The sequence below is a fragment of the Eublepharis macularius genome, chromosome 12, assembly GCF_028583425.1.
Source record: "Eublepharis macularius isolate TG4126 chromosome 12, MPM_Emac_v1.0, whole genome shotgun sequence".
Classification (NCBI taxonomy): Eukaryota; Metazoa; Chordata; class Lepidosauria; order Squamata; family Eublepharidae; genus Eublepharis; species Eublepharis macularius.
In genome coordinates, this window is record NC_072801.1 from 48,436,719 (window position 1) to 48,458,695 (window position 21,977).

The window sequence follows — 21,977 nt, forward strand, 5'->3', positions numbered from 1 at the left end:
TCTCTGGTGTTCTTGGCAAATGTGAGGATTGTAAGGTGCTCATAAGAGCCCTGGAGTCTTCAATGGGTTCCATTCCTCATAAGCCATTAACATGTGTACATGCACATGGAAGACATTTTATGGCTCCCAGCATCAGGGTTCCTCCAGCCCCATGTTGACTGCAGAGGGAGCGGGGTACCAGTGCACTGTTCCTTACTCTGGACAGGAAAATCTACTTCTGAATGCTTCATTTGTCATGGAAATGACAAACCTAGACTGTAGGTAATTCTCATACAAATGCCTCCTAAAGAGGGTTGGAAGTAAATTATTTTATGCCCTGCTTTTCCCCCCTGTTTAGAGCCAGAGCAGCTTATATCCTTAGAAACATAGATCTGGAAGGAACCTCAAGTGTCATCTAGTCCAATCCCAGCCACAATGCAGGAAATTCACACCTATCTCCCCACCACCACCTCCCCAATGACCCCTGCTCTATGCTCAGAGGAAGGCAAAAACGCTCCAGGATACCCAGCCAATCTGACCTGGAGGAAAATTCCGTCCTGATCCCAAAGTAATGATCAGCATTACCCTGGACATGTAAGACAGGGCCACAAGAGCCTAGCAGTGGCTCATCTCTATGCCCTCCGTCTCCTGATCTGCGTACGTTCATGTTAAGTCATAGAATCATCATTGCTGTCACATGGCCATCTATACTCCTCTTAAATTCCTCCAAGGAGGGAGAGCCCACCACCTCCTTTTTATCCTCGCAACATCCCTGAAGGCTATGTGAGCCCAAGGTCACCCAGCAGGCTTCCAGGGCAGAGTGGGGATTCAAACGTAGATCTCCCGGATGCTCGTCTGGGCACTAACCACTATACGACACTGACCCTCACAACTGATTCTAGGAGCCAAGCATCTGGCTCTTCTGGTCGCTGACTTGGATTCTTCTGGGGAGGCAGTGAGTTGGGAGGCCAGTGTTCTGTGCTGAAGGGATATGCAAAAATATTACATAGTCTGATTACACATTCCAATGAAGATGTTCTTGTTTTGCTGTCAGCTGTAGCGAAAAAGAAACTATCAGACTGACACAAAAATTTAAGTTATTTCTAAATTCCTTTAATAGCTTCTTGTTTCTTTAAAAAAAACAACAACGGAGTTCCTTGGATGGGTTGCCCTTCAAAATTGGCCACAAATTTCTCCTTAGATGCTTGACACACTCATAATCAGTATAGTTGTGTTTAGAGGCATGAAAGTCTGGAAACTCGCCCCTCCCCATCTCTAACTGGGTCTTGGGCTTCAACCCTGGCAACGTTCACCTGTTCTGTGCTTGTGATGGCTGCCAGCAATAGGGTTGCGAACAAGCCTGGGGAAAAATGTCCTGTCCCTTTAATAGAGGCTTAATATATACAAATAGGCATCTGAAACTTATCATGACATGAAGATAAATAACATCACCTGGTAAATAACATCCCAGTAAGCCTCTCTTAAAGAGACAGGACTCTTTTTTCCTCCAGGCCTATTGACAATCGTAGCTTCCAGGGCCAGCTGTCATGCATCTTTGATGCCTATGTCCTTTCTGCCAGCAGCAGTGAATGAGTAGAATACGGACGATGTAGGAAGCCATGGTACACTCCTGGGGCAGGGATAGTGCAGATTGGGCAGTGCCTGGGAGGAGTTGCTTACCTTTGAACACTCATTAGATGGGGAGGAAAAGGTCATATTTGTCTTGCATGAAGTGAGTTCCCAGCACTGGGGCAGAAGTGAGCGGCATAAGTAAGACTTTGTCATAGGAAAGACTTTGTTGTCATTGGGACCGCCAGCTGGCCTAATGAAGCAAGCCAGAAAGCCTTAACCTCAGATAGAAGCTTTTCCTGAGAATTTATATAGCATGCTCCGTGTGTCCAGAGCGCATCATCTGTTCAATAAGTCATAGTATTATTGGGTTGGAGGATGCGTGCCTCATGGTACACCTCCCAGGCCTGTCCTCCCCACCTCCAGAACACTATGAATTGTTTGGAGTTTGAGCAAGTCTGTCCCCTTGTCTCTCCCCTGCCCCAGCCTTCGACATTCCACAGTACCTGGAGGGCAATGAACATAATCTTCATTAGGCTCGTTTGGGTGGTGGTGGGGGGAGTTTTCTTCTTAATTTATAAAGAAATACTTTCCTGCATACCTGGAGAATCTCTAGAGTATGCAGATATCCTTGTTGTATTATAGTGGCCCGCTTCTCTGCTGATAAGCACAGCACCATTGAGTTTATTATTGGAATGAGCAAGAGAAGGGAGATAGAATAGTGGATTGTGCCTTCATCTTTAAGAGGTCAGCTCCGCCATGCTGGGTCAGTTCCAGAAATGCTCCCAGTGCCAGAAGCAGCTAACAAATCCCATTTCTCATTCTCACATAACTGGTTCTCTCCAGGAATTATGTATTGCATCCTTTAATACTCTACAATGTTTATAGAAGGATTCTAATCTAGGGCACATGCTTGGTTCATTCTTGGCAGCTTCTGGTTTAAACACAATCCTTTATGGTGCTGTGTGAAGTTCTGGGATACTCACTCTGTTCTAAGTAGATGCCCACATCCTGCATCTGATAGGAAAGGCTCTTGAATTTTTCTTTTACATTAGTATCAAAGTTATCTCATGTAGTCCCCTAAATTCATAATTGTGTAATCCGCCTTGAGTTTCAGTGAGAGAGCCTGAATAGCATGAATAAGCTTTCATGGCTTTTGCATATACAGCCAAATCCTGAAATGCACAAAATAAAATACGGAATTGTAAACATTGAACAGGGAAGGACTGTTAAAAGTTCTCAGGACCTAATACAGTTCTGAAGATTCCTTGTCTATGCAGTGATCATTAAACAGTGTGAATTTGATATAAACAATGGCTCGAGAGGGTGTTGAGGGTGAAGTCCCTGTGTTTGGGCATTTTGAGAAAGCATTGCCTGTGTAGGATGAGCAATGTTATAAAATTAGGGTCTCTTCCTAGTTCAGATGTGTGATTAAGGTAGGCAGAAGAGAGAAATTAAATATTTATTCCTGATTCTGGTATTTGGAACTCCCTGCCCCAATATGCAGTGATGGTCTATTAGCTCCCAATACACCAAATATACCTAGAAGCGATTAGCCCATCTTGTAGGCTTGCCTGGTCCCCTCCCTGTTGCAAATCCTCATGGGCTGGGACCTGGTGATGTTGTATTAAATAGCCTATTACTGGGAATTTTGCCACATGGTCTGCATGAATTTGTATGTGTAGTCACAATCGTGGACCATGGAAAAGATAGGCTGTGCACCACATTGGGAGAAAAAATGGAAATTATGAGTTGGATCCAGCCTGCTTTTTCACTGTTTCTTACCCAGTTCCCCTCCTCACTGCAGCCTCCATCACACAAGGCTTTTGTCCATGTAGGTCCCGTGATCCATAGCATGGCCTTTTTGGATGGCCTTCTCCCCCCTTTTTCACCAGTTGAAAAGCTGGTTGACTCCAACCCTATATGCTCTACATAGAATGTACTGCCAGGTTATTGCCTCCTGTCTCCAGTTTACTTCTGCAGTCCTCCTTCCAGGCAGGCATGCCCCAGAAGTCTTCAAAGAAGCCAGCATCTGAGCTAGCTGATGGCCCTTAGAATGAGCCCCAAAACCGGAGTCTCAGGGCTGGAGTCTGAGATCTGGCAACACAACCCCCTACATATATTAGCCCTGTTCAGAAATTACAGTGAATGCACATCCTGCCTTGGTGTGCATACACGTTTGTAAGAAAGTGACAGTAAGAGAGAGCCAATTTGTGTTCACTTTACAAATAAAACCAGGAACCAGTACCTGGATAAATGTGGGGTTTGAGTCAGATGTATGTGCATTGAACAAAACATGGGAATTACTCAGTGTATACATAGAGAAAAATCCAGTGTATACTGAACGTGGATTGTACATGCGTTCAGTGTGACTTGTAAATAGGACTGCTGTTTGGTTAAATAACCATGGCGAGGGGGGGGCACCAACGTCAATCAAGCTTCTTTTCTTGGAGCCGATTCTTGGTTGTTGTAGCTGACCAGCCAAATCCCTGTTGACAATTTTGTATTCTGTCACCTTTATCTTTCTCACACCACTATGGCCTAGAAAACAGATCACGTCTATTAAAGGTTATAGTCAGAAGGTTCTGAAGTGGGACTTCCATGTTCCAAGGAAGGAGCGCCAAATTTCTGGTCAAAAGGAAGCAAAGATATCTGGTCCCGCCCCGCCCCCCCCCCGCCCACTCCCCCCTGCTTTCGTGCAAGGCCTCCTTCTCCTGAGCCAGTGACTCTGAGGAGCAGGTTTCTGTGGCCATATTGGGTAACACGTTTTTTTTCTCCAGGAGAGACAGCTGCGCCCCTATCAGGTTCCCTGTTCCTCTCCCCAGCCACTCCATCTTTACTGGCAGCTGTTTATCTCCACACAGGACAAGTGGTGCGTTGCTGAATCTTTCAACTGAAGGGCACTGTGTCCTTTCAGAGGCTATAATCAGAAGGGCCAAGATGTGTTGGTGTTTGTTTCTGCTTGAGGCAGAAAATCAAAAAGACATCTTCTCCTTGCCTTCAAGTGATTTAATAATGATAATAATTGGCACAGTTAACAACTTGCTGCCCTTCAGTCGCATTCCCACACCTTCTGCCTGCCTGAGGCAGGCGGCTATTCAGTGATAGAGCCGGTCCTCATTGATAGGCCTCTGCTCTTGGTCTCAACCTAGCTTCCCTCGGATAGCCCCAAACCCTTTTCAGGCCTCCTTTTCTTCTCCCACTGATCCCCTTGTCTGCTCTCCTGCTTGTCCAGGTAAATGTTATATCCTGTTTTTAGCTGAGAGGGGTAGGATCCACAGATGGATTGTACTATGTTCGTTCTTTGCGCGGTTTCTTAACAAATAATCTAGTACCTCTACAGCTATGTAGAGGAGGAAATTCGAGTAGATGCTGATTCTCTTCCCTCTATATAAGCTGTACCAACCAAAATTCCCTTTAAAATTCACACAACTATGACAGGTACTGGAACCTTGAACACCCTAGAGGGCAAAACAGCACTAATGAAACTGCCATGTATCAGCCTAGTTCAATATGGTCAACTCTGACAGGCATGACTTGCCACAGTCTCAAGAAAGGCCTTTCCCGAATCCTCCTACCTGATCTTTAACAGGAGATGGGGAATAAACCTGGACTTCCACTGGGGAATGCATGTTCCTTACCGCTGAGCTACAACTCTTCCACAGAAAAATAGCCACGAATGTTTAAATTAGAGTAGTCAAAGCTCTGAAAATGTTGAAGATGACCACTGAAGCTAATCCAGAGCTTGTCAGTTGTGCATCCAGGCAATCTTTCATCTTTGCTTTCACTGCATATGAAGCAGAATACATGTCTCATACGAAATGGGCTCTGAGCTGGAATAGCCAACTGTTTCCAGCTCTCCCTGGCAACAATCAGTTATACCATTTTTTACCCTAGCCCTGCTCCTCTGCCTTTAACAGCAGCTGGCTATTCTATCCTCTGTGAGATAAAGGATTTCCCAACTTGATCTCTGTACCAAGAAAAACTTACCTTGTGAATAGCTACACATCAGGCAGCTCTTAAAATTGCAGGAGCAGTGGGGGGAAAAGCAGCAACGCCCTTATTTTTCCATTTGATACCTATATTAGAGTTGTGTTATATTTAATTTATTTAAAATATTTCTATACCTCTTTAGAGTACTGTTCAAGGTGGTTTACAATTAAAAACCAAAGTGTAAAACAGAAGCCATTTAAAAAGCATGAGCCATTAGACATAAGCAGCATTAAACTATCCATAAAACAGAGCAGACCATTAAAAAAAAGCTGATAAGACAAACCCCTAATCTTCATTCACCCTTGTAAACGCCGATCCCAGTATGCTTGCAATTTGGATTTACTCTCCCAGAATAACTACTAGGCTTGCAATCGTTAATGCAGATTAGAGTCATTATTCCAGAGTAGGAGGAGAAATCCATTCTCTGCTTGTGCTTTAACCACTATGATTTACGAATTTTAAAAGTGGTTGAAGTTCAAGAGGGAGCTAATCTGCATTAAGTGGCCTTGAAGGAGCAGTGCCTTTGGATTCCCACCGAGTCCAGGACCCCCAGCCCTCAAATTCAAACTCCTATGTAGCGAGTTGCAGGAAATGCCGCTGATTTTCTGCATCTTCAATTTGTAGGTAATGAAATAAAAGGGCACATTTGTCTTGCTTGAATTTTCTCCATCATCATCATCATCATCATCATCATAAAAAAAAATCCTGGGTCTTACTAACATGACAGATTGGATGAGACCCACTACTCAGATATGAGGCTTTCAGCTCCATCATGCTTATTGGGCGATTATTGCCAGAATTCAGAGATGATTTTATGAAATCATCAGGTTGGATCCAGCCAGATTTCTGCTGATGAAAAAGGAAGGAGGCATTGCTGGGAGGCATGGGGCCTCTATGGACAAAAGCTATGGGGAGTGGAGGTGGGGGCTGGAATATGGAGGGGAACTGAGCAAGATTTAGTGGGCAAGCTAGCTGGATCCAACTTATCTTTTAAGGACTGGTTTCATAACCAGGATGGTGAGACATGGCTCTGAACTGGAGCTCAAGCGGAGTAGGTTTAGGAACTTGTCTGGTTCTGGTTTTGCAATCTGGTCTAAAGAAGTGGAGAGAGCCAGAGGAATAAAGAGGGGGGCGGGGGGTGAACAAGCTGGAAATTCCATGATGGTGGTGGAAAGTGCCGTCAAGTCATAGCAGACTTATACTGACCCTCCTGCTGGGAAATTCAAGGCAAGAGACTAACAGAGATAGTTTGCCATTGCCTGCCTCTGCGTAGCAACCCTAGTGTCTTCCTTGGAGGTCTCCCATCCAATTCCTAACCAAGAGTGATCTGGCTTAGCTTCTGAGATCTGATGAGATCAGGTTTGCCCAGGCTATCCAGGTCAGGGGGGAAAATTCCATATGCATATCCAGATCTCTTCTTCCAGGATTCAGTATGCTCTTGAGAGGTTAAACAGGTCTATTTCCCTATCTTGCCCCACCTTTTAATTACCTCTCAACTTTCTGGGCTTTCTAGAGCATATTTGGTCTGCATCACACCACTACTATTTTTTTCTTTCAATTAACTTAGATCCATATTTTTATGCTCACTTGGAGAGCTCCCCACCCAAAGTCTAGAAGGCCTTCCTTGTCTGTGAGTAGCTAGGTTTTGCTGCTTTCATGAGTGACACATGCCACCCAGATGCTATTTGATATGGTGATGATGATGATGATCTAATTTCTTTAGCCATTTTTACCTGCCTCAGTCCTAGAGGTTGGATCTAGCTAGGTTTTTCACTCAGTCTTGCCCAGTTTTCCTCCTACTACAGTCCCTGTCCCATATGGCTTTTGTACATGCAGGTCCCCTGGTTCCTGAGATGATCAGAAGTATGGGGGCGGGGCTCCTTCCTTTCTCGCCACTAGAAAAGATGGTTAGATCCAGCCCCAGGGTTCCATTTCCACCAGGGCTTAAACTGCTGAGTTTCTGAAAGCCTGTCACTTAGCTCTCTTGCATGCAGTCCCAGTTTTGTAGCTCTTTCCTACCCTACTGCTTTTCCTCTCCAGCTATCTTCAGTTGACTTGATAGACAAAACAGAGACCTTGGGGGAGGGACTGAGTCTGTAATATGTGTGTTGTTTTTTTCCCCTTTCTGTCTTCCTCTGGAAAGCTGATGCCAAGAAACAGCCACCCAAGAATTCCTGGTTTGTAGCAAAATCTCCCCCAATGACTGTCTCTTTCCTGGACTAGGGCCTTCCCCGGGGTGTTAAGAGCGGCATTCGTGGTGGACCACACGTCAAGCTCAGGTTTTCTCCCAGGCATCTTGGATTCCATCACATTTCTCTTGTTCTAGTCTCTTTAATACATGACTAGTTAACCCCTTACTCACTGCGCAACTGCACCTGCCTGTCTTCTCAGCCTGACACCACCTCCCTCCCACCGCCCATGCATTTGATCCTCCCTGGTGGGGGGAGTTTAATCCCCGTTGAACTTGTCTTGATGAGCCCAGAGTCTGTAGCACTCAAGTGATGCATCTGGGGTGGGGGGAGGTATGGCATATTATGGGGAGGTGCAATGGGTCAGGTGGAAAGGTAAAGGGGGGAATCTGCCTGGTGGAATGTTTGCACTTGTGAGTGGCTGGAATTGTGTGTTGTGTTAATAGCAACATTTCAGGGCTCCTTGCAGCTGGCACAATACGCTCAAGCAGGTAGAGTTCTTGCACTGCCTACGCATAGAAGCTTGCTTACACATAGTGTTCACTGTCCTAGATCCTGAAACAGCCCCAGACAAGTGCTGTTGGGGAAACTCAAGTATTTCCCTGGGACTGTGTTAGGTTGGAGAAATGGGGGGAGGGCTGAAGTCCCCTCTCCACATGTCCCTCCCTCCATCCTGATCCGAATTGGGCACCCCACACACAGGAATTGGGGAGAACCCATAACGTGTGTGATTGTGTTACATCTGACAGGGTAGGGGTCTTAAGCCAATCTGTATACTCTATCATGTATCAAGCAGCCCTTAAGTATCAAGGAGAAAGGCTGTAGCTGGACTCACTCCCTGATACGCTAGATTTCCTTTATGCAAGAATTGGGGGTGTAACGAGCTTTTGCCCATGTCTGAAACTATGGAGAACAAAATGGCTATTCCCTTGCGAAACAGCAAATAGAAGAGGAAAAAATCCACAGGGAATACAATACTAATTTACAAAATTACAAAACTGTATTCAGAGTGCAAAGGCTACAAAATTTCATCATTGTATTTATTGTATTGTATTGTATTTGTATTGTATTGTATTGTATTTATTGTATTCAAATAAGTAAATAACATCCTCTTGATGCCTGAAAATTGCATCAAGAGGTTGTTATTTACTTATTTGAATACAATGATGAAATTTTGTAGCCTTTGCATTCTGAATACAGTTTTGTAATTTTGTAAATTAGTATTGTATTCCCTGTGGATTTTTTCCTCTTCTATTTGCCATGTCTGAAACTAAGCTTCTACTTAACCAAAAGAAAGATGTATCTTTGCCTTGGAAAGCTTTCAGCAGTTAGTTCTCAGACCTGTCAAACAGCTAAGTTCTTTGAACCACCTGTTTATCAGTACATTTATTTATATAGGGTTCAATATTGCTTTGCAACTCTTCATCAAGCACACAGACACCTGTCTAGAGTTTTTCACTTTATTGAAAATACACCCTAGTTTTTTAATGAAGCAAGTAATTAAAATATAAATGGTTGTTAATATAAATCCTATAAAAACAGAACACAGAAAGGCAATAAGAAATAAGTTTGCTAACATTTCCTAATAAATACCAAGTTTAACATAATCAAAGTTTCTATGAAATGCATAGGTAAAGATAAAATCTCTCCTAAATTCTCTCAAGAGATTTCTTCCGTCAGAGCTCTGACATTCTATCTGAATTTGCATTTTTATGTCATCATATGCAAATATCTAAGAGCTTTTCATGTGATAGCACAAACAAACAATAATTGGTCTGATGCTTCATTGAATATTCATAATTTCTATTGTACAACCTTCCAATTAGTAAAAAATGACGTTATATTCAAACTTACAAAACTATAAATCTCTGAGAAATGTCAGAAAAAGTTAAGTTGAGAGATCACTATTGGTTGAATCTCTGATAGAGGAACATTAATCTCGATAGAGTCCACTATTTTAATTAACTGTCAAAAGATTAAAGCACACCTGTTAGAATTGCCTAACACATAGAAAAAAAAACACAGACGGTTCATGCAAAGTTTGAAAGTTCATCTAGAATACAAGTACATGGCCTAGTTTTGCTCAGTATTGATTGTCATGTGCTTTTATCTATATTGGTGCAACAGGGGGAGAGGTAAATGAGGGAGCATTCCATTATGTGAGCGTCCCCCCCCCCCCCAGCAATATGTAGTAGTACTGCCTGGTCACAGGTTTACCATTTGTCTATTGTTTGTGAGAATTTGGCCGCACATCAAGCTGCCATAGATGAGTCAGTCCATTGGCTGTTCTGACTGGCAGTGACTCTCCAGGGTCTCAGTCAGAGATCTTACATATCACCTGCTATCTGATCCTTCGTACTGGAGATGCCGGGATTGATCCTGAAACTATGCAAAGCAGATGCTCTGCCACTGAGCCTCAGTCCCTGCTTGCCAGTCATTTGATGCGGTGAGCTTATTGTCTGGTGGTAACTGCCGCATCAGCAATGCTGCAGTAAAACCTGTTCACAGACACACACACAAGCCGCTCTTTTCCTTCCTGTTGGCCACTGTCCCTATCCATACAGGCTCACACATTCCCAGTTCCTCATTGTTAGGCTGCTGTAGGGATTTCAAAGACAAGTTCAACCCCCACCCCGCCGCTGGATTAATTGCTCCCCAGGTTCTTCCTTGTCCCTCCCCTTAGCACTTCAGACACTGCAAGAGAGGCCGCCTGCACCTCGCTGTGCCCTCGGAATGTTGCATCTTGGTGCTTGCATTGTGGGTCAAGCCGGGCCGTCTGCATGGAGAGGGGCAAGGTGCCAACTGGGCTGGGGTGGGATGATTCGTTGTGTCCCCAGTCTCTGATCTCCACAACATCCCCAGAAGTTGCCCCCACCCCACACCCTGTCTCCTGCTTCTTCTCTCCACTAATGTCGTTGTGCGTGCCAGTGTGTGTTTCTGTCCAGTTCATTAACTCAAGACAAAATGTTTGCTGGTGTATTGGAACAGCTCCTTTCAGCTGGGAAAAGGTGGGGAAGAAGAAGAAAGACTGGGCCTTCCTCAAATACTTTGGTAATGAGTCCTGGTGGAAACAAAGAAGAGATTTGGTTCTTGGGCCTGCTCTCTTTTGAGTCTTCCTGTCAGTTTAGAAAATAAGCCCAGTTGCCTATCTAGCCATGTAGAGATGATCTGGGGAAACTTTAGCTCAGTGATACTCTCTCAGTGGCTTGGGAGCCTCATGTGGCTCTTGAGTGTGCCACCAGTGTCTCTTCAGAGACGACATGGCACCTGCTGCATGTTTCAGGAAGGTGGGCAAGGCCCTTGCCCAGTGGCACTTGTGATTGGTAACTGGTTCCCATGTTGAAACTGCCGTGGGAGGAATGGGTAAGATACGAGCCTCCCTGAGGTACAGACCTCATGCCACAAATAGAAGTAAATGTGGCTTTTTTTGGTTGAGGGTAACTGTGAATGTGGCTCTCCACAAGCCATAGAATGAGTACCACTGCTTTAGTTGGGCAGTTTCGCTTGGAGCTGCAGATGAGGGCGTGCGTGTTTCAAATGCCCCTTCATATATCTCCAGAAAGGCTGGAGATTTTTGTTCAGCCAACCTTGGTTGCTCTGGACTGTGATCTTTTCCACTGTCTTTGCCTCTTGAAAAAAATTAATTCAAGGGATTTTATCGTTTGCCTATATAGGGTCAGGAACCACATGGCTTGACTCTATAAATGGGTGACAGGGTAGTTATCTTCACTAAGCATCTCCAATAATATATCAGGGTGCCTTTGTTTTTTTCCCTTGGGCAAACTGAAATTTGCCAGGTAAAGTGGATTAAATCGGATGAACCATTCAAGTAGCGAATAATGTTTTCCTGTTTCATGTGTTATGAAGGCTACGAGCAAAAGATATGAAGGGCAACCATTGCTTGTAATGTCCTGCCATTGTGTGACCATTGCTTGGACCTACATGAAACCTCTGGGCCTATGAATCCCCACATGGAGACTGAGCTGTAGGTTGGCTCCAGCCGACTTCTTCATTTCATCTCACCCAAGTCTCCTCAATTCCCCATGGGTTTCATCCATGTAGGTCTCATGATCTGCAGCATAGCCTTTTGGGGTGGTCATAGGGGGGACCCTCTCCTCTCCTTCCTTTTTCAGTAGCAGAAAATTTGGTTGGATCCAGCTAGAATTGCCAGGTCCCTTTACTCTCCTGGTGAGGAGGGTGGGGACCAAGCATTGACCTTGGTTCATTTCCTTCCGGAAGTGGCATCATCACGCTTGTTGGTGAGCATGCTCCTGGGCTTCACAGGGGCCACTTAAAGAAGTGATGGTTGGCAGGAGCACAGCCGCTGTGTGCTGGGCTGAGAGTTTTTTTGCCTCCCAGGTCTGTTCTCTGGGCTTTTCCCGCCTGCTGGCCAGGTGTGTAGCAGCAGGGGGCAGAGGCTGGGAGCAGGGATCGCGGCCCCCACAGGGAACCTGACATCCCTAGTTCCATCCCATAAATTTATCCATCTTATCTGATTCTTAGGCCCTTTGTAACGTACAACTTCCTTCTTTCCTTGAGAGGTTGAATTGTGCAAGGAGCACAAAGATGAATGAGGTCTTGATCCGGGGGTTCATTACGCCAGTTGACTCTGTTTCCAGCTTACTCCGCAAGTCTGTGGATGAGATTTGACCTGGCTCTGATGCCCCTTGTATCTCAGGCAGAGTGCATCTCCCAAACAGATAAAGGTTTTACTTGCAGAGGTCTGGTCTGTACATGCAGCAAAGAAAGGACACAAAGCTAGACTGTGCCACTTCAGGCTGCAGTTGAAGAATCGTTTTCCAAAGCTTCCCCTTTGTGTAAAGAAAGCAACCTTCCCTGAAAACAAAAAGCCAGCATATCAGAAAGAGAATCTGCTGTGCTTATTTTCTATTTGCAGGGAGGTGTTTCCCCCCCTCCCCCGGGAGATATTAAAACATGTGATTTCTCCCCCACCTGCAGTCTGAAGTGACACAGTCCATTCTACTGCCTTACCGTACCATCACCTTGTTCTGCTGCCCGTATAGACCAGGCCTCTGGCGTGGTTGCTGCTGAAAATGGCCTCCCTGTGATAATGGTTCTCCTTTCCAACTGGGTGAATTTGGGCCCTGTAGATTGGAGGCAGCCTACTGTGAGTGTCCATATCAGCCCTCAAGAATGCCCAGAGCATGGACTGGACAATACCCACTTTGGAGAATTCCCCAATTTAACAACAACAACAACATTTGACTTATATACTACCTTTCAGGACAACTTAATGCCACACTCAGAGAAGTTTACAAAGTGTGTTGTTATTATACTCATGACAATCATCCTGTGAGGTGGGTGGGGCTGAGAGAGCTCTGAGAAGCTGTGACTGACCCAAGGTCACCCAGCTGGCTTCAACTGGAGGAGAAGGGAATCAAACCTGGTTCTCCAGATTAGAGTCCTACTGCTCTTAACCACTACACCAAACTGTCTGACTCCTTATGCTTGTGGCTGAACAGGGATTTGAACAGCAGCTTCCTAGGCTGTGGTGCTCTGTTATACCACGTTCCCTTTATGTACGAACGCGAGGTTGGGGGTGGCAGTGCTGTGTGTGGTTTGATCCTGCTTTGTTTTCCCTCCGCCCTTTTCCCCAGCAGCCGGAAGAAGTCCCTGCGCCTGAGCTCTCCCCTGAGGTGGAGGATGCTGAGAGTGGAGAGAATAAATCCCAACCCAAACGCCTCCACGTCTCCAACATCCCCTTCCGCTTCCGTGATCCGGACCTGCGGCAGATGTTTGGGGTGAGCCTTAACCCTTAAGTCAGGAAATGGTGCCCTACCTCTGGTAGGAGCATGCCCTTAAAACATTTGAGGAAGGGAAGGGGTGCACGATAGAGACTTATAAAATGATACCTGATGTGGAGAAAGGAGGTAAAAGACAATGCAGGGGCAATACAAGTAATTCAGAGCATCGACTCTGTGCAGAAACCGTCACTGTGATGCTATCTCCAGTAGTACAAGCAATCAGCGGTCTGAAGCAGACAGCTGACTCAAGAAGTCTGGCCTGGCCCTACTTAAGCAGTGGAAAGATACAAGATCTTCTGTGGAGAAACTTGCTGATCTTTAACTGTTTTATCATTAAAGTGCACTGTGCTACAAAACTTGACTCTATAGACATAAGAATTTAGTATTTATTGCTGTATTTGTATTGTCGAAGGCTTTCACGGCCGGAGAACGATGGTTGTTGTGGGTTTTCCGGGCTGTATTGCCGTGGTCTTGGCATTGAATGCCAAGACCACGGCAATACAGCCCAGAAAACCCACAACAACCAATATTGCTGTATTTATTGACCTTAAAGCACAGAGCACTTTCAGCAGTGACTTGTGATGTTCTTATGTCTATGAGTAAAAAGTTTTGTAGCACAGTGTACTTGAATTATAAAACGGTTAAACATCAGCAAGTTTCTCCACAGAAGATCTTGTATCTTTCCATTGCTGTAGTATTCCGTGGTGCCCTTCAGTTTTTGTGCTGGCTCTACTTAAAGCAGAAGGGAGTCGGTTGTAGGTGCCATAGTTTCATATGGGGGATTTTAAGCAGGCCCCAGATGCTTGGGATGAGTTTAGTGTTGGCCATTTGGCACATGGGAATGAGTACAAGAGGTATGCTGGGAGTAGGGGTGGATGCAAATAACAGAATATGAGAACGCACCATTGATTTGTAAGGGACCCTGCCCTCAGATCTTGGTTTGCATGGTCCCTGAGGTAGCAGGGTATTGCTTGTTGCAGATGTAAATGACCAAATGTCTCCCCCCTCTTTCCTAGCAATTTGGGAAAATCCTGGATGTGGAGATCATCTTCAACGAGCGTGGCTCTAAGGTATGGAGTGGCCAAGAAGGTGGGACAGGATGAGGAGGGCTTCCCTAGCAGGACGGTGCATTTCTTTGGTCCAGTAGGGGAAGTGGGGGGATTTGGTGTTGGTTGTACCAGATGTGCAATCCAGAAAGGTGCTTGAGAAGACAATGTTCTTATGAGTTGCCCCTGAAGCAATGCCCCAGCATTGTCTATATTACAAGGGATTTGGAGGCACATCTTTTGAAGCATGAGTTGAGTTGCAAAATGTACCAAGATGGTCCTAGGTATCAAGTACAAGTCAGCACCATGAGAACGTCAAGTGATTTTTGTTTTTTAGCTGTTTAGGTATCTCAGTTTTCTGATTGATTTTTAAATAGTTTTTTTTATATTTGTTACCTGATTCCCATTTGTTTCAGAGAAAGATAGACCTGTAAATATTTTCAAATAAGTAAAATAATGACAACAGCACTAACTTCCAATCTAACAAATGTCTGCTCTTTTTAGGGTTTTGGCTTTGTCACTTTTGAAAACAGCCAGGATGCTGATCAGGCGAGGGAGAAGCTGAACAGCAGCATTGTGGAAGGGAGGAAGATTGAGGTCAGAATTTTCTTGGATTCTGGGGCGTGTGTGTTCCCGGGTGTCGGCAGAGTGACTATTTAGTGTGCAGAGAAGCAAAGACAATTGAAGAAAACAAAGCGATTTTTATTTTAGGAACTAACGTTATTGCATAGAAAGGGAGAGACGATAGGTACGGAACCTAACGACGTGTCTGGCAGGAGAAGAGGAGAGACAAAGGACTCTTGAGAAGAAGCAGGAAGGAAGCCTGAGAGTTGCATTGTGGGGACAAAGAAAGAAATGACATTTAGTGAAAGGAAGACGGTATTCCTGTCTGACTCATTTCCCTCTTTGTTGTCCCCTGTAGGAGTTTCTTCTGTTGTACACTAGACATGTATATTCCAACACTAGCTTCTATACACTCTAATTGCCAGCAGCTGGAACAGGAAGGTGCATGGTCCCTACAAAACAGGCACCTCTTTGATCAGATTCTTTCTTAATGTTCTTCTCTGCCTGCAGGTGGGAGCCTTGTGCACATGCGGGACAAAACATAGACAGAAATAGGCCCATACTTGCACATATGAATACTAGAGACATGCATATTCTTTATCCTGCCTTTCCTTTGAGAAGCTTTGAACAAAGTACGTAGTTGTCCTTTCCTCATTCTAGCCTCATAACAATCCTGTAAAGTAGGTTACCAAGATTAAGAGTGAGTGGCCCAAATTGACCCAGCAAGCTTTATGGCGGAGGGGATTTGAACCCAGACTTTTGAGATCCTAGTCCTGCACCTCAAGAGTTATGTCACAACCACACATGAGAATGTTGGAACGTACACCAACATCTGGGTATGGCTGGGTATGTTGGGATGCACGCTGTCCCATTCCTTGAGCAGAAACTGACATCAACTTGGGGTGCATCGAGCCACCAAAGGAAGATGTGGATGTTAGGGCCAACGTCTGCCAAAGAAAGCTGTCTTTGCACCACAGTCTTGAATAAATCCTTCCAGGCCATGATAGAAATGGAGAAGAAGGAACTCTTATGGCCCCATTTGGCACAATTTTTAGTTCAGGAAAGAAGTGATGAACCAACAGGACTGTCAGTGAAGAAAGGTGCAAGACATGAAGCTCTCTTAACAGCAGCAAGAGGAGGACTGAGGAAAGGGGACACTCTCCCACCTGTGCTGCATGGCAGTTTTGGCAAGAAGGCTCCAGCTCACAAACAGTTGGGTGGAGCATCTCTCAGAGCTTCAGAAAGCTCTAGGAAGTTTTTAAATCTTCTCTCCAGCTGGCCTGCACACTGCACAGATGACTCACAGGCAGGGAATGGAGTTCCGGAACCTCTTGAAAATGGTCACATGGCTGGTGGCCCTGCCCCCTGATCTCCAGCCACAGCACGGAAGGCAATCTAAACTCCCCTCTGTCTGGAGATCAGGGGGCGGGGCCACCAGCCATGTGAACATTTTCTCCGAGGGCAACCCACTGAGTTCCACCACCTCTTTTCCCAGAAAAAAAGCCCTGCTCACAGATGAACTGTTACTCTATGTTAATTGTACAACCACCTGTGTTCAACACAGTAAATGAATCAAATAACTAGGTTTCTGCTGCAAAACAAAGAAAAAATGGTGGGACAAAATAGAAAACAAAATTGATGTATAATCATGTCAGTGCTACTTTTTTTTTTTAAAGTATGCAACCCAAAAGAAGCATGTGTGGAGAAATCAGTGTTTGCTGAAGAGGCACATTTATGCAGGGAGTGAAGGTGGAAAAAAGCTTGGTTTACTTCATGGGTGAAAACCCCCCTGTGCTGGCTCCTGTGGTGGAATAGCTACAATGGTGCAGTAGTTGGAAGTGTCAGAGTAGGACTGGGGAAATCCACGTTTAATACCCCCACAGCCATGAAGCTCATTGGATGACCTTGAAACAGTCGCCCTTTCTTATTACAATGGGTGGCTGGGAGGATAAATGAAGAGCTGAGTTTCTTGGAAAAAGGTGAAGATAAAAAAGGATTATGTCTCTGTTTACTCCACATAATCTACCTCTCAGGGTTGTTACGAGGATAAAATGGAAGCGTGGGGAATGTTGTAAGCTGTTTTGGCTCCCTCCTGGGAAGGAAGGTGTGGTATAAGTGGAGTAAAAGAAAAGCAAGGATCACTGATCTTAAAGATGATGCCGTGTCCCCTGTTTGGGGGATCTTGTGCATTGCTTGATTTTTTTAAAAGAAATCCTTGGGTTTTGCAATCCTTGTAACTTAATGTGGCTTCTGACATGCTCATTGCATGAGGGATCAGGTGCCCACTGGTGTGTTGACCATGCCAGAGTGGGCAATACTGCAATGGGGCAAATCACAAGGAGGAGTTATGCCCCTCCTTTTCTTCCCTGAAAGCTACTGCTCTTAATCTGGAACCTGTTCGCACTCCCATTGGTCATGCTGAGCCAGTAAGTAACACACAGACTCAAATTGGCCCACTGGGGCCAATCCCACATGCACCTCCATGTCCCCTTTCTCTTTCCACCCCAGGTCAACAACGCCACGGCCCGTTTAGTCACTAAGAAACTCCCGGCAGCACCTGTGGTGAATGGTATGTAGCCAGGGGAGAGAGAAATTCCTTTCCATATCTTGTTTTTAAAAAGAGGGGTGCTGGGGCTCAAAAGGCAGTGCGTGCCAGCACCCTCTGATCTGGCACATGGGGTGGGGACAGAGTCTTTCCAACTTCATCATTTTCCTAACCTGAAACAGTCCGGGGGGAGCACTATTTGCACCATTGAGGAAACTTCTGTGTAGCTTTCCGCAGCTCCTCAAGCCCAGTTCAGGTCAGGAAAATAGTGAAGCGGGAAAGACTTTCTTTTCTTCAAGTGCGCCTGGGGTGGGTGTGTGGGTGTGGGTGTGGGGTGCAAGGACAATGTCTCCTACACGTACAGTGTGATGTGTGGGAGCTGTTCCCCGTAGTTCTGTCCTCTGTCCTCTTGTCTTTGTGAGATATATATGGATAATGCAACAACCTGGGTGGGGCCCATCATTGTGGCTAGGAGAGGAAGGCCCACCTGATCAAATAGACCAGCGTGGCTTGTATAGTCACACACATACAGCAAATGCACAAGGTAGAACCATAGGGGTATATTAGAGTGAATGAAAGTCCCTGTTATGAACCTTGATTCCATTCCTTGGTGGTGAAGGTGGATGTGTGGACTTTTCTGTTGGGTTGAGGGATGGGCAAGATCTTAATGAGGTGGTATCTCTTCTGATCTCTCCTTCTGTCTGGTGGTATTTAGGGTGGAAGATTAATCCTGTCATGGGTGCTGTTTATGCCCCTGACCTGTATACAGGTGAGTTGCCAATCCCCTTCTCCCCCTCTGCAAATATTTAACCTGCTAAGCTTCTGCTCCCCGGTATGTCACATATACAACTGTCCCTGTTTAGGGTGCAGTTGATCAGCTGTTAAAATCCACAAAATCACGTTTTTTAGCCAGTGACCTTGCCCAGGGTTGGCCCTATGCTAAGACAGATTAAGGTTTGGGGCATGTTTAAAAAGTGACAATAAATTGTCAGCATGACTTCTGTTCTGAATGCAAGGGATGGAGTCTCTGTTTCTGGCTTCTCAGGGTCTTTGCCAAAGGGATTTCTCAGGATTCAGAGAGCAGGTGCAGTTTGACTAAGGTAGGAGGGAGAGGATTTTTTGACCCCCTTGCCTGGCTTTTGGGCACAATACTTCTGCTGCCGAAGGCATCTCTGGGGAGACTTTCCAGCAGAGGCCTCAGGTGTGTCCTCAGTTCAGATGGATCACCTGTGGTGATTTGGGGGCAGAGCTTTTGAAGAGGTGTGCGCGCTCATGTTTTGAGACCATGGCTGTTAGCATTCTGAAGTGAACCCACTTTGGGCTGAGAAGTGCAGCCCAGCAGCTTCTCAGAGAGAGTTCTGCTTCGCTGCATGCCAGTGACTGAACCCACCGCTGCCCCTTCCCCATGTATGCAGCATTATCAAATCCCCTCCCCCAGCCACACAAAATTAGGATGTGAAAACTGCACTCCAGGCAAAGCTGTATTCATATAGCTACATAGACTATATATTACAGGATACAGCCAACTGATTAATGTTGGCTTGGGTTCCTGTTCGCTGCATTTTTAAGACCCTGGTGGAGTAATTTGGGGTTTTATGCTTAGGGTGGGACGAACAGCTCTTCTCCATGGGCTACCTGAAGCCATTGCAAGTGGGGAGAGAGGCTTGCCTAAAATTGTGACTCCCTCTTTGAAAGTCTGGTCACGGCTTTCTGGTCCTTGATCTACAGATGAAGACGGCTGGATAGGAGGTTAAGACCAATCCCTGTTGTGTATAACTTATCCTTGCACATTCCCTGTGCATACTTTCTTTTCACAGATGGATTTTGCTTTTTTTAAAAATAGCGTCTTGTTCGCACGTGTACACAAGTCTCACTGTATAGAGTTGCCTGGTGGTTTCTTCTGGGCCTGGCCCCAATGAGCCCTCCCTCAAAGACCAAAAGAGCCCTGGAAAGGGCCCTACCCCTTCCACCTGCCTTTTATTGACAGAAACTAAGCCTGGAATACTGGCAAAACTCTTATGGTTGCCTAGCAACAGGCACTAAGGGCATCTGATTAAAGCTATAGGCATTTTATCATTTTTGAGTTTTTTAAAACCACACAATGTTTTTTTCTAGATTTCAGATTTTTCTGCAAACTTGGAGCTTTTTCCAGGTGTGTAGGAAGATCTCTCTTGCCTATTTATGGCTCCAGTCTCCAGATTTTAGTATCCTCAGATCAGGGCCACTTGGCTGTTAGTATATCAGATGACCATTCAGTCATATGGGGAAACTTTACCCAAACTTTTATCATGCAAGACAGGGAAAAACCATTTTGTAGCAATAGTTAATCTACCCTAGCACGAGGTATAAAGCCTCCTACCATAAGATAAATGTTGTCTATTGACTGCCTCTCTTACCTTGCTCCTGCTTGTATCTGATAAAGGGAGCTTGACTCTCGTAAGTTTATACCCTGAAAATGTTCCTGGTCTTTAAAGTGCTACTGGACTCACATCTTGCTGTTTTACTGCAGACCAACATGGCTACCCACCTGAAGTTACCTTGTTCAAGTTTGTCTTCAAAATTTCTACTTCCTAATGGAACATTTTCTCTCTCTCTCTCTTGTGTACTCCTTAACCAGTGGCTAGTATCCCTTACCCCATGATGGCGCCAGCTGCCCTGGCCTATCGTGGGGCTTTGCGGGGGCGTGGTCGAGCCACTATCTACAATCCCATTCGAGCAGCACCTGCCCCTTCACCAGTTCCAGCCTATGGCAGGTGAGTACCACAGGGATGAGGAGGGACCTGTTTTATGAGATGCATGTTACTGATATTCCCTTTAAAATGGGTCTGAAAGTTATGAGATGTCATTTTTTTTCCAAAGTGTATCCCTCAATCATTGTTGAAAAAACAAAAATTTAACCTTCAAGATGCAAAGGGCCAATTTTTTAATCTCAGATTTGTCTGAAACCTCATATCCGTTCCAAGGACTGGGATCACAGGCTTTTCCCACAGAAGTTGCTAGTTAAAAGATCTATGCAGGAACTCCTCAAATGATTGGAATACTGAGGGCCAAGCTAGACATGCAGGTTTTTAAAGAGTTGGGATTGGGTCCCCCAGACCCAACTTGAGTTCCCTGCAGCTACACAGCAGCTTTGGGGAGTGGCTGTTAAAAATAAAGGAGACCCTAAAGGGCCTCAGAGTGCCTCCATGGCGGGAGGAGGGGCTCCTCCTTCCCCTCAAGCCATTTCCCCATGCCAAAATAGCAGGGGAGAGAGGATTTCCCCTTGTTTTTTCTACTCCACATGGAGTACTCTGTGCACGTGGAGCAGTAAAAATAGAGGGGGGGGACTCCTCCCATGCTATTGTGACATGGAAAATGGCTTGAGGGGGGAGGGAGGAGACCCAACCCAGACCCAACTCTTTAAAAACCTACATGTCTGGTTTGGCCCTTAGAAGAGCTGGGATGAAGTGCCTTATGCAGGGCAAGGCTGGGGTGGAGATCAACTTTGAGGTAAAACAAGTGATGAGAAAATAGAGGAGGTTGATGATGCCTTGGAGGTGAGAGTGGACTACAAGGAAAAACTATGGGAAGTTTTGATGGACACTGGTGTAGAAGGTTTTAAAAAGGGTTTAGGCAAAAGATGAGTCTGTTGGGACTATTATCCCCAACAGCTGCATAGAACCCCCAGGCTCAGGAGCAGTGTATCTCTGAATACCAGTTGCCGGGAGACAAAATGGTGGCAAAAGACTGTTGCTTGCTTGTGTGCTTCCCAGAATCATCTGTGGGACCTCTTCCGGACAGGGGATGCTTGTCTTATATTCATATGCAAAAAGATATGGGCTAGGGCTAAACTTGCCTCCGAGTTATGGCTTGTTTCTAAAAGTCTTGTCCCAGATGAATGGTGTCTCTTTGCAGTTTTTGAACAGTGATGGAAAAGCAATCTATAGATGCTCAGTGAAAATCATTGTGAGGTCTGAGTGGAATTTGGTGATGGGGTGGATAAGATGGGGTTAACTGTTGGCACTGACATCCCCCCCCCCTTTCCATCTAGTGTCCTGTATCCGGATGGCCTCTACAGCTCTGACCTCTATGTAAGTCTTCATCTGGATGTCTTTGGGGTTTGGGGTTCATGGGCTCCCTGTGTATTCTGGTGCCAGTTGTTTGAAGGTGGGGTAACAGGAAGGACATTGGCCCTCTGGGTCTTTCAAGACAAAGAAAAGGCCTTGAGACAGATCTCTGGGGCAGTGCTCGAGGGACGTGTTTGCATGGGGGATGCTTCAGCTCTATGAAGACTGGTGATCACGTGCCTTTGGGGGGGGGGTGTGCGGCTGATGAGATGGTCTAGGAG

General features: G+C 45.5%; 1 protein-coding gene across 1 annotated transcript in view; it reads left to right on the forward strand.

Moving 5' to 3' along the window:
- Nucleotides 1-21,977, forward strand: part of LOC129340154 (RNA binding protein fox-1 homolog 1-like) — a 37,370-nt gene that overhangs the window by 10,837 nt on the left and 4,556 nt on the right. Inside the window, exons 3-9 of the mRNA XM_054994759.1 lie at nucleotides 13,349-13,492; nucleotides 14,512-14,565; nucleotides 15,046-15,138; nucleotides 17,614-17,674; nucleotides 18,366-18,419; nucleotides 20,268-20,403; nucleotides 21,681-21,720. Coding sequence (XP_054850734.1) covers nucleotides 13,349-13,492; nucleotides 14,512-14,565; nucleotides 15,046-15,138; nucleotides 17,614-17,674; nucleotides 18,366-18,419; nucleotides 20,268-20,403; nucleotides 21,681-21,720 — 582 coding nt within the window. The remainder of the gene's footprint in view (nucleotides 1-13,348; nucleotides 13,493-14,511; nucleotides 14,566-15,045; nucleotides 15,139-17,613; nucleotides 17,675-18,365; nucleotides 18,420-20,267; nucleotides 20,404-21,680; nucleotides 21,721-21,977) is intronic.